The following is a 13,838-nucleotide window of genomic DNA, read 5'->3' as shown; positions in this document are numbered from 1 at the left end:
TGAGTCACTGACCTGTTCGGATGCAGCCCATGGTCACCAGCCACCACTCAGGCACTCGAGGCAGAATCAAGGCGAGACGGTCTCCCTGCTGCAGGCCACAGGTCTGCGTGAAGACGTTGGCTGCGCGGCAGGTGAAGTCTGTCAGCTCTCTGAAACTCCACTTCACTTCATCTCCTTGGCTGTTCACCCACCACAGGGCTGGGTTGGGGCCTCTTTTGCCTTCCTGGTCAAGATCATACACCATGTGTTACTTCCTGCTTCAGAGGAAAAGGGCACTTATTTCCCCAATCCACTGTCATAGGCACATTCCAGTGTGAGCATAGCTCAGGACCTAAGACCCCATTTTAAATCATTTAAAGAGTCAAGAAAAGTTAGGGGCATGCTGTGATCCAGCCAACTTCTTTTGGTCTACTATAGCCACCTCCTCCCAAGTCACATAAAACCATGAATAGCTTCATGTCTCCAACTGAAGACTTAAAGCTTCATCCCCACGTGTCTTAGTTCCATGTAGACAGTGGATTCCTCTTTGTGCCCCAGCATTCTCATCTATGAAGTGGGGACAATAATATTACCTAGCAGGTCATAAAGTCCTAAGGAGTTATTTAATGAGTGAAGTGTACATAACAGTGTCTGGCACAGTAGGTGCTCAAGAAATATGACTATTTACATAATTGCTACACAATAAAAGAGGCTAATTTAGGCTCTGAATATTTGGGGAATTTAATTTTTAAAATTAAGTTACCTCTAATGGTGAAATTTGTAAGAAGCAGACTGGGAAGGTCCAGGCCCCTATTCCTTCAGAGAAACATCAAGTAAACAGACTGAAATGGCTTTGTTGGTCCTTTTCAAACAGTCAAAGATCTGCAGCAACCAGCAAATGGCCACACAGCTAAAGCTACACTCAGAACGGTGGGGCATGTTGTGATGCTCTGCTCACTTTTGCACCCCCTTCTCTGATGTGGTGTCCCAGGGTTGCAAGGAGGTGTGTATTTTTGTCTGCCAAGAGCATCTCCTCCTGTTGAAAAAGGGCCCCCTCCATTTAAGCAATACTATCCTATATAACCTAACTATATTAATAAAAGGGTAATATGCTAATTAGACCAAGTTGACCAGCCATCTTTCAGATGTCTGACTTTCTTCTGGACAAAGCCATGGTGGTGGGGGCCAAGGCAGAGGCAGTTAGAGGCAATCAGGCCTGCAGGGGAGAGCAGTTAGGGGCAATCAGGCCACAGGGGAGAGCAGTTGGGGGCACCAGGCCAGCAGGGGAGCAGTTAGGAATGATCAGCAGGCAGGCAGAGGTGGTTAGGGGCAATCAGTAAGGCAGGCAGAGTGGTTAGGGGTGATTAGGTTGGCAGGCAGGTGAATGGTTAGGAGCCAGGGTGTCAGATCACGAGAGGGATGTCCAATTGGAGAGGGTGCAGACTGGGTTGAGGGAATTACCCCCCCCATGCATAAATTTTGTGCACCGTGCCTTTGGTCTATACTAATATGCAAATTGGTCATGATGCCCTCACAGTAACGACCAAAAAGCAGGCTGCATGGGGCGACCAGGCCAGCAGGGGGGGGTTAGTGAGGGACGACCAAATGACTGAACAGCAGGCTGTGTGGGATGACCAGGCTGGCAGGGGAGCAATGAGGGGCGACCAGGCCAGCATGGGGGTCCATGAGGGGTGTCTAGGCTGGCAGTAGGGGCAGGTGGGAGTGACCAGGCCAGCAGGAGGCTCACTTGGGAGCCACAAGGCTGGCAGGAGGAGCAGTTGAAGGCAACCAGGCCAGCATGAGGGGCAGTGAGGGGTGACCAGGCTGGCAGGCAGAGGTGATTAGGGGTGATCAGGCCAGCAGGGGAGGCAGTTAGGGATGATCAGGCAGGCAGGTGAGCAGTTAGGAGCCAGCAGTCCCGGATTGTGAGAGGGATGTCTGACTGCTGGTTTAGGCCCAATCCCGTCAGTCGGACATCCCCCAAGAGGTCCCAGATTGGAGAGAGTGCAGGCTGGGCAGAGAGACTCCCCTCCCATGCACAAATTTTGTGCACTGGGCCTCTAGTCCTATATAATAAGAGGCTAATATGCAAATCGACCGGATGGTGGAACAACTGGTTCCTATGGCATGCACTGACCACCAGAGGGCAGACACTCAGTGCATTAACTGCCCCTTAGTGTTCAGTGCACTTCCACAGAGGGAGCGCCACTCAGCCAGAAGCCAGGCTCATGGCTGGCCAGCACAGCAGGGGTGACGGGAGCTTCTCTCACTTCCGCTGCAGGCGGACAGTAAGGAGCAAGGTGGCAAAGACTGTGAGAGCCCTGGACTGTGAGAGGGTGCAGGCCGGGCTGAGGGACCCCCTGCCAGTGCATGAATCTTGTGCATCAGGTCTCTAGTAGAATAAATAAATAAATTTAAACATTCAGATCATTTACAATAAAATGCTAACAATATAATATCAATTTATATAAGCAAAACCATACTTACATTATAATTCCATTATAATTCAAATTTAATAATAATTACTTATTCATTCAATATTAGATCTTAATATTTCTTAGGCACTGTTCTTGGACCTCAAGGACACCATGGCAAACAAGGCACACATATGTGCCCATATGTAAATGTTTTAAATATTTATGGCCAATTTTTTTTGTTTAACTCAACTGTCTTCTTTCCCCAAGTATTTTATCATGAACATGGTTTTTTAAAATATATTTTTTATTCAAACAAAACATGTTCAGAGTAGAAATTCAGGCAATACAGAAACTTATGAGCAGAAAAGGTTCTTATAAACAAAATAATTTTTCAAATTTCTCATCACATTCTTACTCCCTGAATGTTAGCACTGAAAATGGTTTAGTGTATACTTTTCCAGCAATTTCCCCCCTGCATAGATGCACAAACATGATCTTTTGACTCAGATGATTGGAACCAAAGAATGTATCTCATCTGAGATAAGATTAATATATGTGCATATACATGTGTGTCTCTACAGCTTTAAAAAAATCAGTGAGGTGAAAAATTTCTTGCCCAACAGGATAAACAGTATTAACAAGTATTGATGACAAGTTGTGCTCTGCTTATATTTAGGGAGCCTAGTACAGTACAGAAGATTTCTGCAGGATTCTAAAAATGATGGAAAAGCTGGTATATTAAGGTAGAAAACAATTGTTGCTCAGAATTCAGACTGTGTTAGCTCCTAACTCCTGCACCTTGAAGAAGTTATCACTTCAGTAGTTATGTATTTCTGTGCTAAGGATTAATTTGATAATGTGATATTGACATGAAGCTCTTTTTGAGAAGATAAGATGCAATCTTTAAACTAGATTTGAAATTTAAAGTTTTATGGGGTGAGATCTGAAACCAAAGGATATTGAGAAATCATTTTAAAACACTGAGTAAGTAACTGAGCAGTAGAAAGAAATGAACAGCCCTGGCCAGTGTGGTTAGAGTGTCTGCCCTTGCACCAAAGGGTTTCGGGTTTGATTCCTGGTTAAGGGCAAGAACCAGGATTGCAGGTTCGATCCCAGCTGGATACCAACTAACGGATGTGTCTCTCACATGTCCATGTTCTCTCTTTCTTTTTCTCCTTCTCCTTTCTCCCTCCACCCTCCCTCTCTCTCTCTTCTCTCTCTAAAAACAAAAAAAAAAACAAAAAAAACCACAAAGCAAAACAAAAACCAATGAAAAAATATCCTCTGGTGAGGACTAACAAAAAAGAAAAAGAAAAAAAGACACAAACAGCCAATCCACACAAACATTACTGAGTAAAAGAAACCAGACACAAAAGGGTGCAAGAGCAGGTCAGTGGTTGCCTGGGGCCCAGGGTGGGGGTGGGAGGGGATTGGCTGAGAGAGGACAAAAGAAAGCTTTTGGGGTGTTAGGAATAGTCTAGAGCTCAGTTTCAGGTGTGCAACCTAATGATCAGACTTTATTTAACTTATGAATATAACATTGTATGTCAATTGTAATTGAAAAAAATTTTAAATTATTGAAAAAATAAAGATCTGGCTGGTTTGGCTCAGTGATTAGAGCACTGGCCCTTGGAAAAAAGGGTCACAAGTTTGATTCCCAGACAAGGGCACGTAGCTTGGTTGCAGGTTTATCACTGGCCCCTGTCAGGGCACCTGCAGGAGGCCACCAACCAAAGTGTCTCTCTCACATCCATGTTTCTCTCTCCCCTACTTCTTCAACCCTTCCCCTCCCTTTCTTTAAAAATTCAATGGAAAAATATCCTTGGGTGAGGATTAAAAAATAAAACATAAAAAAATAAATAAAGGCATCCAAGTCCCAATAAAACAAACAAAACTTTCACATACGTGAATATATTGGTTGTGGAAAAGGTTAGCTTCAGTATTTAAAAAAATTTTAAATTTATTGATTGGTTTAGAGAGAGAGGAAGTGACAGAGAGAAAAACAACAATTTTGTTGTTCCCATTATGTATGCATTCATTGGATTTGATTCCTGGAAATCAAACACACACACACACACACACACACACACACTCACATTGCTCAGTTGGCATGGCTCAGTGGTTGAGCATCAACCTATGAACCAGGGCACATGTCCAGGTTGCAGGCTCGATCCCCAGTCTGGGGTGTGCAGGAGGTAGAGGACCAGTGATTCTCCCTCATCATTGATGTTTCTATCTCTCTCTACCTCTCCCTTCCTCACTGAAATAATGAAAACATATCTATAATAATAAAAGGATACTATGCTAATTAGACTGGACTTCCTTCCGAACATCCTTCTAGACAAAGCCAGGGCCTGAGGGAAACCAGTCCAGGTTCCGGGTGCCTGCGTGGGGCTGGAGGGAAGCCAGCCCGGTTCCCCGGTGCCACAGGGAAGCTGGTGCCAGCAGCTAGGGGAAGGAAGGCCTACTCTTGCATGAATTTTGTGCATCGGGCCTCTAGTTTAAAATAAAAAGAAGAGGGCACATAGAAATGTGGGATTTCTAACTTAAGGGAGATTTGTTTTAAGGGAGGTTCAGGGAGCAGAGTGGACCCCAGTGGCGTGCCCTCTGCAGAGTGTTTAATAGGAGCAGCACCAAGATCTGTAGATTGTAAGGCAGGTTTCAAAATTAATTTACTCCACAAATGTTTGTTGAGAAACTTCTAGGTGTCAGACACCACACATCACTGGTTACAATGACACTGTAACCCTGGTTACAGCAATTGAAAAAGTGGAGACAGACAGATCAGAAGTGTTGTAAGGATGAAAATTAATGCAATGAGGGTGCTGGGGGGACATTGGGAGATATGGATGACTTGGCAGTAACTGATAACAATGATATAAAACCCAAAAAGAACAGGTATTTCATGGGAGAACCCTATTTACTTGGTGGTTATCTCCCTGGGTGGCTGCATGTACTAATAAATAAGAATTCTATGAAGATAAATGTGAGAATAAAGTGCTGGGCTCAATTCCTTCTCTCTACCTCCTCCCTCTCCAGTGCATCTCACGGTCCAAAAGGTCTTCATGAAGTCAAGAGATGTTTTGGTGTCATCTAATCAAGAGACCAGGTTAAAAAATGGATTTTACAATTAGAAAGCCTGGACCCAAATTCTGCTCCTCTACTTAGGTAACTAATTTCCGTAGGTTATTTAAAACTCTTGGAACCTCAGTTTTCTATTCTGGGAAATGGAGATCATAAAAGTGTCCATCTAATTTGAACACTAAATGTAAAGTTCTTGACATGGCGAATAAAAAATGCTCTTCATAACCAAGGCTCTATTTTCCTGGGAATTATTATGAAAACTCAGAGAAAGAAGGAAGAAGCCCCATGAAAGGCATATAGGCCTTGAACACTAGCACGTGAATGCATATGTTAAATTCATTGGAAACTTAAAAATTCCATCAACTCTCTGACTGCATTGCCGGTGAATTCTCTCTTTCTACAAAGATAATGTTGGGTAACTTTTCACACTGTGATCATCATCAGCTGGGATTTAGTAGCTGGAACACCACCTATTGTCCACCTCATCCCCTCGGGTACACATCACTGCTCCCCTTTCGGTTTCAAGCACTTGGTGTCTTCTGAAGAGACCTGTAAACTCTAGAGGCTGAGGGACTGGTTTCTCTGGACAGACCCCAATGCCACACCCCAGTCGTCTTTGGTAGCCAGGCCTGCAGCTGGCCTTCCTCTCCTCACAGGAGGACAGCTGACTGAGCTCTACCTGTCAGGTGCGCAGGTGCACCAGCAGGGGGCCTGTCCCTTCCCTCTGTGCAGCCTGAAGTTGAGCCCAAGTTTGATGAGATGAATTCCAGTGAGGCTCACAGTCCCCTTAGTGGAAGGTCAGAATTCAGATGAACATCAAGTTGCTGACCTTGTAGTTAGAACTTTGCATTTGGTCACTATTATCTGACTGTACCAGATACTTTTACCTGCTGTCATGTTTCTTAAGGGAGATTGTCCCCATTTCACAGATAAAACCACCGAGGCTCAGAGAAGTGCAGAAGTGGCCAGGATGAGAATTGAGAATTGAACCCTAAAACATAAACTTTTCCCATGACACTGGTAAGTTGAGGCAGACGCTGTATCGGGTCTGTGCCCTTAGCCTCCGAGGAGCAAGATAAGCCAGAGAGATCACGCCTATCCTCACCCCCCCCCCCCCCGTCACAGGCGCCTCCTCACCTTCTCCATTTGAGTCCAGTAGTCCAGGACATCACTTGCAAAGTTAAATTTCTCAGGTGTATCATGGTCATTCCATCGCGGGGTGCCAGTTGCTGATACAGACTGGGAGCTCAAGTGCCTAGGGGCAGGGTGGAAGGTATGGCAGGATTTGTGGGTGCCCCAAAGGACCCGGAGCCTCATCAGCCACTGCATGGCGGAGCAGTCCTCAGGAAGCAGGCACGGACTTCTCAGTCACCACCTGCTTCGGGAAGAGATGGCTAATAGGTCAGTCGTGGAGCAGGACTTTCCTCCACAAGACGAGGCACATTTCTGGTTCATGGCTGGAGTTTGGTTTCAGCTGACCAGTATTTGGAGGTACAACTTAGTGACTTAAGATTTAGGATTTCTCTTCCCAGCTCAGGAACCACAGGCAGAGAAGTATGGGGAGGGATTATAGCTACTGGATGAGGTTGGTACACCTTCTCCTTTTCTCTCACCCCCTGGGAGTTAAGCTCAGGTTGGCAGCCTTGGGACCATCCTCTTTGTGGGAAACTCACCATTTGAAAGTCCTGTTCTCCATGCTAGCCTGGCTCTAACACCTCTCTTCCTGCCGAGCACAACTGTGCCATTCTCATGGAACCTGTTATATTTATAGATGATTCCAACCCCTGTGCAAAGTTCATTGGTCCAGGGTTGAGCAATCATTCCTTACGATTTTTTTTAATCCAGACTGAGCTGCCCACAATCCCATTCTCAAATATGTGTGTGTGTGCTTGTTATCGAAGGGTGTACAGGCACTCTCTCTAATACTCTAACCACTGAGCACACCAGCCAGGGCTGGGGGAAGAATCTTTAAAGAGGTAATTAAGTTAAAATGAAGTCACTAGATGGACCCTAATCCAATATAACTGATGTCCTTATAAGAAGAGATCGGGACTCAGACACATAGAGGGAGAATGTGGTGTGAACATGAAGACGGACAACTTCAAGCCCAGAGCTAAGCCCAAGAAGAGACCCCCTGTTGACACCTTGATCTCAGACTTCTTGCCTCCTGAGCTGTGAGAAGTAAATTCCTGAGGTTTAAGGCCCCCAGGCTGTGGTTCTTTGTAACAGCAGACCTAGCTATCCAGTACACCTCTCTTAATCAAACAAAGAACTGAGGTTGGCATTACCTTATCCTGTAAATGTGTTTGAAATTCTGATTTAATCTTCATCACCTGAGAGGGCCAAGTGTCACAAGCACCCAGCTGGGAGGACTGTGGGAGCTGAGAGCGTGCCCTTAGGAGCCAAGAGACACAGGTTCCAATGCCAGCCCCTCTCTCCTCACCTACACAGCTTTGGGCAATTTTCTTAACCTCCCTCTAAAATATGGAAATATTAAAACACCTGGAGTAGTGAATGAATGACATCCTGTGTGAAGCATGTAAGTACATACTCAGCACAGAATTAGCGTCTAATGAGAAGGAACAGGGATACGTTGCTGAGCAGACACCACAGTGTCCATCACCTGCATTAGTATGTTAAGAAGGCTAAACATGGGGATATCTATACTGACATGTCCATCTCTATCTCCATGTATAACTGTCTTTATAGCTGTCAATATCTCTACCTCTAATTATGCCAATATGTGCTGTCACTATCTGTAGCTTTATCATATCTATACCTATAACTACATCGATAGCTGTATGTATATCTATATCCATGTTGATATTGATATGTCTCACCATGAATTACTATAGTGATATTTATTATTACGTTTGTATCTGTGAGTGGGTCCGTGACTAGACTACGCCTGGTGTTTAAGGCTAATTTGCTACATGTTTGTGCAAAGGCAATGGCAGCAGTTGTACTGTAAGCACTGCGCAGGTGCACCATTATCTTCTGTAACTAATGTCACTGTTTGGCAAGAGACCTCTTTTGTCTGAGTTGGTATGAGAATGTGTTGCTGACCAGCCAGTGTGCAGCTGCTTTGTGGGACTACTTTGAAGAACTGCTTTGTCTGATAGCTCCTGTGTTAGCAATGGCTACTTTGTCTGCAATAAAGTCTCTTATATGCCTGTGGTTGCTCATGTCTTCTTCCGATTCCCGCGTGCACAGAGGTCCAGCCCTCAGCAGAGGGGATGTGACTAGACACTGTGTCTATAACCACGTACTGTATTTTTCCGTGTAAAAGACGCTATTTTTTTTCTAAAATCATTAGACTGAACATCGAAGGGCGTCTCATACATGGAAGTCAGCCAAGGAGGGAGCTGCTGCCCAGGCTTCCTCCAATCACGAGCCTTATTGTTACTGACGTCAGCTGATGCCATAATTGGAGGTGGAGGTAGAGAGTGTGCAGATACAACCGGGATCAGAGTGTTCTGAGCTCATAAAGATGTCAAAAAATAAAAAGATAAATACCGGTAAGAGATTTTACTCTAAAATTCAAATGGAATGTAATCAGCTATGCAAAAGAGCATGGAAATAGAGTAGAAGAGAGACAGTTTGGACCTCCTCCCACTGAGTATGATCAGCAGGGTGTTGCAGAAGACCAAGAAGACCAAGGACGCTTCTGAGGAAGTAGGAGGGACACTGTTTAATAACGCCAGCGGACTCAGGGAACAGCCTTCCAAATCTGAGTGAAGGAACATGCATAGGGCCCTCCCTTATATCTCACTCCCTGTGATCTTTGTCCCACAAACATGGATTATGCTTCTGGTCCTTTTCTCGGGCCTTGCAAGAAGGCCCCCAGGTGTTGGGGGTCTCCAGGCCATATCTGGTGGTCTGGCCTGTCATCAGAGTTAGGAGCCCTCCCTCTGGGCAGTGTACTGTCCACATTCCAATGGCCTCTGTAACCGGTTCTGCAAAACCAGTATCTGGGAAAGAGGTAATGACTTAATTATAGGTTATCAGGAATGTACACTGAGCTTACTGGCTTGGATTCATATCACTAGCCCCAAATATCAGGGTTACATTGGAATTAGCCCTTTTAGCCTCCTCAAGGGGAGAAACAGGAAGAACAACTCCTTAAGATGCCAAAAAAAGAAAAGGCCTTAAGAGGAAAACCAGCAAAATGGGCAAACTTGGAGCAGAGGCTACTGACAACAAATAATCACTTTGAACCACGCTTTGATCATGAAACGACCAGAATGTTCCAGAAGACATGGCAAAGTAATTTTGCTTCTTGATGATGTACCATCACACACTTCAAAACCAGATAAAGACACCTTAAAATATCTTGCCTGGGAGGTTTTAACCCACCCGCAGTATTCACCATACTTGCTCCTTCAGATTACCACTTGTTCTGATTGATGGCACACGCACTTTCTGAGCAGCACTTCAAAACATACGAAGTGGAAAATTGGGTCTCTGAATGGTTTTCCTCAAAACAAGAAAAGTTCTCTTGGGACGTTATCCACAAATTACATGAAAAATTGGGAAATGTGTAGCTAGTGATGAACATTACTTTGAATAAAGCACTTTCGATGTTTCTCTTAAAATTATCATGTTTTCTTTGATTACAAAATCCAGCATTATTAACCGGTACACCTAGTAGAAATAAAATATGGAAAAATTGCCTTAATAATCAATAGAAGATTTTCCAGAGAGAACCCTGATAAAGGAGGACCAAAAGTGAAGACTGCATAGAGACTGGCAGGAGGGGCAGAGGTGGGAAAGGGCTGTCCGGGCATCCACAGACAGCAACCGAAGTTCCAGAGAGATGTCTCAGCTGTGGAGTTTGCCACTGAGAACTCTGAGGTCTAATCCCCAAGCTGGGCCCCCCAGGAAAGAGTAACAGAACTGAGAAAGGTATCCACATAACATCTGGGTGAAAATCAGTGGGGTTGCTGTGTGCCAGGGAGAGATGCTGGAAATTCAGGCACCCTCTCAAAGGGCCAACACACAAAATTCCCTGTGGAGCCACCCACTTTGTGCTCAGGCAGAGGGGAGGCAGAGCAGATTGGAGCAGTGGGAGCAGAAGCCAGGATTGGGGGTTCTGGGGTTAGAGCTCAGAAGGCAGACACCATGGTTTCCTGTGTTGAGTCAGTCCCCTATGCAGCAGAGGACATCTTTCCCACACAGACATTTGCTATGCAGCAGGCTTTGCCAGGGGGAAGACAGTTGACCCATCCTATTGGGAAACACCTTGCCCCACAGTGCTGAGTTCCTGATGCCACTTAAGAGACTAAAAATAATAGTTAGCCTCCAGGTAGAAGCAACTACCCCACCCTGTTGAAAAAACACACAAAACAAACAAAAACCTCTTGCCACATCTGAGAATAATATCCTGAGGTCAATTCAAGTCAGAATCCTTTAATCTGTAGGCAGAGGCGGTCTCTGGAGGCTTTTAAGTCTTTGCCTGTTCTAATTAGTCAGAAAAAGCATTTGATGCTATTCTGCACTAGAGATTGAGAGGTGTAGCAGATCTACTTAATACACAGTCACAAATCCAAACACACAGCCAAAACAAAGAGACAAAGAAACAACCCCAAATGAAAAACCAAGAGAATTCTTCAAAAGAAGCGATAAATGAAGCACAGATAAGAAATTTATGTGAAACAGGGTCCAGGGTAATGATGGTAAAACTGCTCAACAGCATGAAAAAAAAAGATATAGTAACTCTGACTCTGAAAACAGAAATAAAGAATGACATAGCACAAATAATAACACATTGGTAGAAATACAGAGCAGATTAGGGAAAGCTGAGGATGGAATCAGTGATTAGAAGATGGAGTTGAAAAAAATCACTCAATCAGAGAACCAAAAAGAAAAACCATTACAATAGGAGAACAGCTTAAGGGAACAGTGAGACAACATGAAACATAACAATATTCAAATAGTAGGTGTGCCAGAAGAGGCAGAAAGGAAGGGAGGGACAGAGAACATGTTCGAAGAAATAATGGCAGAAAACTTCCCTAACCTGGTAAATAAAAAAGTCACACAAGTCCAGGAGTCACAGAGAACCCCAAACAAGAACCCAAACAGGCCCATGGCCAGATATCATAATTAAAATGCCAAAAATTAAAGACCAAGAAAGAATCATAAAGGCAGCAAGAGAAAAGAAAACTGTTACCTACAAAGGAGCTCCCATAAAGCTGACACCTGATTTCTCATCAGAAACTGCACAGGCCAGATGGGAATGGCATGAAGTGCTCAAGGTAATGGAAAGCAGGGAACTGAGACCAAGATTACTATATCCAGCAAGACTATCATACACCATAGACAGTTAAATAAAGAGCTTTCCAGAAAAAAAGAAAAGGCTAAAGGAGTACATCACCCCCAAGAGGTATCTGTATATTTCCCAGTGAGTTTGTGTGACTGTGCCCCCTGACAAATGGCTTTAGAGACAGTCTCCCTAAGAGTGACTCCCTGTGGTGAGGGAAAAGGAGACAATATGTGCTTCTTCCCCACCCCCAGGCTGAGCCTCTTCTGCCCCTGCTCCTCGCAGCCTGTGCCCCTGGGGGTCCCATCCAAAGGATGGATGAAATGAAGGGTCAGTTCATAGAATCCCATGCCCAGGTTGGGGGAGGGGTTGGAGAAGACTCTGATGGCAGAAAGAACTTAGAGTGTGGAGGGGGAGTTTTTAGGGAGAACTCTGGGCCCTGGGAGAAGAGAGGAAGATCCTGGATCCCTGGGAAGGGATGCATGGGTGGGTGCAAATGGGAGGAAGCTGAGGGGTATGACTCCTAGGCCTCTGACCCCTCCTACGAATGAGGAACTGGCCACCTCTAGAGAAGTCTGGGAGAGTCCTGTGGAACTCTGGTCCCTGGAGAGCAGGTCACTCACTTGCCCACACCGGGCCTAAGCTGGGACCTAGCTGAGGCAGGTGTCTGGGCTGTTTAGATCATCACTCCCTGAACTCTGGGTCCTGGACCTCTACTGGATGTGCCGGGCCATATGGGACCACTGAGGTGTGTGCAGGAGCCAACAGGAGTGAGAATCAAGCCCTGTGCTCTCTCCAAGGGGTGAGGGGAGGGCAAGGAGGGACGCTATTTACACAGGTTCATGTACATGATGAATGCACAACGCATCACTCTTTATTTTGTTTTATTGATTTTTACAGAGAGGAAGGAAGAGGGATAGATAGTTAAAAACATCAATGAGAGAGAAACATCGATCAGCTGCCTCCTGCACACCCCCTACTGGGAATGTGCCCACAACCAAGGTACATGCCCTTGACCAGAATGGAACCTGGGACCCTTCAGTCTGCAGGCGGACCCTCTATCCACTGAGCCAAACCAGTTAGGGCACAACACATCACTCTTGATGTCGATGTCAGCACTTTTTATCTTCAGCCCCAATTTGAGTGCCCACCTGGGCATTCCAGAGGAACAAGAGCCTTGGAGGCAGGGTAGTGACGGATGTGAACTTAAAAGAACAGAAATGTGGGAATGTTGGCAGTCCTGGGCCCTGATTGGTGCCGCCATGTGGGGGCACTGAGGCAGCCAGGTGTGTGCCCAAGGTCACACTCAGAAGGGATGCTGAATTTACTGTGGTTGCATCTGACCGAACTCCTTTTCCCGAAGTTCACTCCGTTTGATCTTGCCAGTGACGGTTTTGGGCAGCTCAGGAACAAACTCCACCTGGGTGAGGAGAAAGCGAACCATCCTTAGTCCTGCTGTCACTTCCTACCCGCCCCACTCCTCTCTTCACCCTGCACGTCTCCCAAACAGGCTGCAGCAGGTAGTGGCCTCAATGGTGGGGGCCAAGTACGTCAGGTCCTCCTCCTGACCCCCTGAAGCTGCTGCAGCCTGTGACGTGTTCTGACCAATGAAATGTGGTGGAGGGAAGCATGGCACCTCTCACAGGAGAGTCAGAACCTCTGAGCCTGGCCACCCTCTCTGTCCATCTCTGACAGCACCTGGCAGGTACCTACATGGTGGCTGCTTCTCTAGCCTGGTCCCAGGAGACCAGAGTGTACATGTGGCATGAGCCTTTCTTACAATAAGCCACACTGCTTTGGGGCTGTTTGTTACAATAACATCTAGCCAAGTTGTTTCCAACGTGGGGCACATGCCCCGCAGGACGTCAATTTGATTTTCAAGGGGAGCAATTTGAGAATGAGTTATCAACAGTGAATTATTCCCATTTCTTATGGTTCTAGGGGCCTCATATACAATATATAAATATATATTGTGACATATTTATGCATTTCAGTTCTCCATTATATATTTTGAAACTTTATTTGCTATTTTTTCATATCACTTCACATTCTTTTTTTAAAAACAATTTCTTAGTGATTTTTTTCCTCAGTGCTTCAAC

The 13,838-nt window shown here is 45.4% G+C and overlaps 1 protein-coding gene across 1 annotated transcript in view; it reads right to left on the bottom strand.

Moving 5' to 3' along the window:
* The window catches only part of LOC114229717 (acyl-coenzyme A synthetase ACSM1, mitochondrial-like), a 33,429-nt gene extending 26,620 nt beyond the window's left edge, over positions 1-6,809 (bottom strand). Inside the window, exons 1-2 of the mRNA XM_054714207.1 lie at positions 6,618-6,809; positions 13-223 (exon numbers count right to left, since the gene is read on the bottom strand). Coding sequence (XP_054570182.1) covers positions 13-223; positions 6,618-6,809 — 403 coding nt within the window. The remainder of the gene's footprint in view (positions 1-12; positions 224-6,617) is intronic.
* Positions 6,810-13,838: the final 7,029 nt, after the last annotated feature.

This window comes from Eptesicus fuscus, chromosome 4 (genome assembly GCF_027574615.1).
Source record: "Eptesicus fuscus isolate TK198812 chromosome 4, DD_ASM_mEF_20220401, whole genome shotgun sequence".
Taxonomy (NCBI): Eukaryota; Metazoa; Chordata; class Mammalia; order Chiroptera; family Vespertilionidae; genus Eptesicus; species Eptesicus fuscus.
This window is presented reverse-complemented; position numbering and strand designations above follow the sequence as displayed.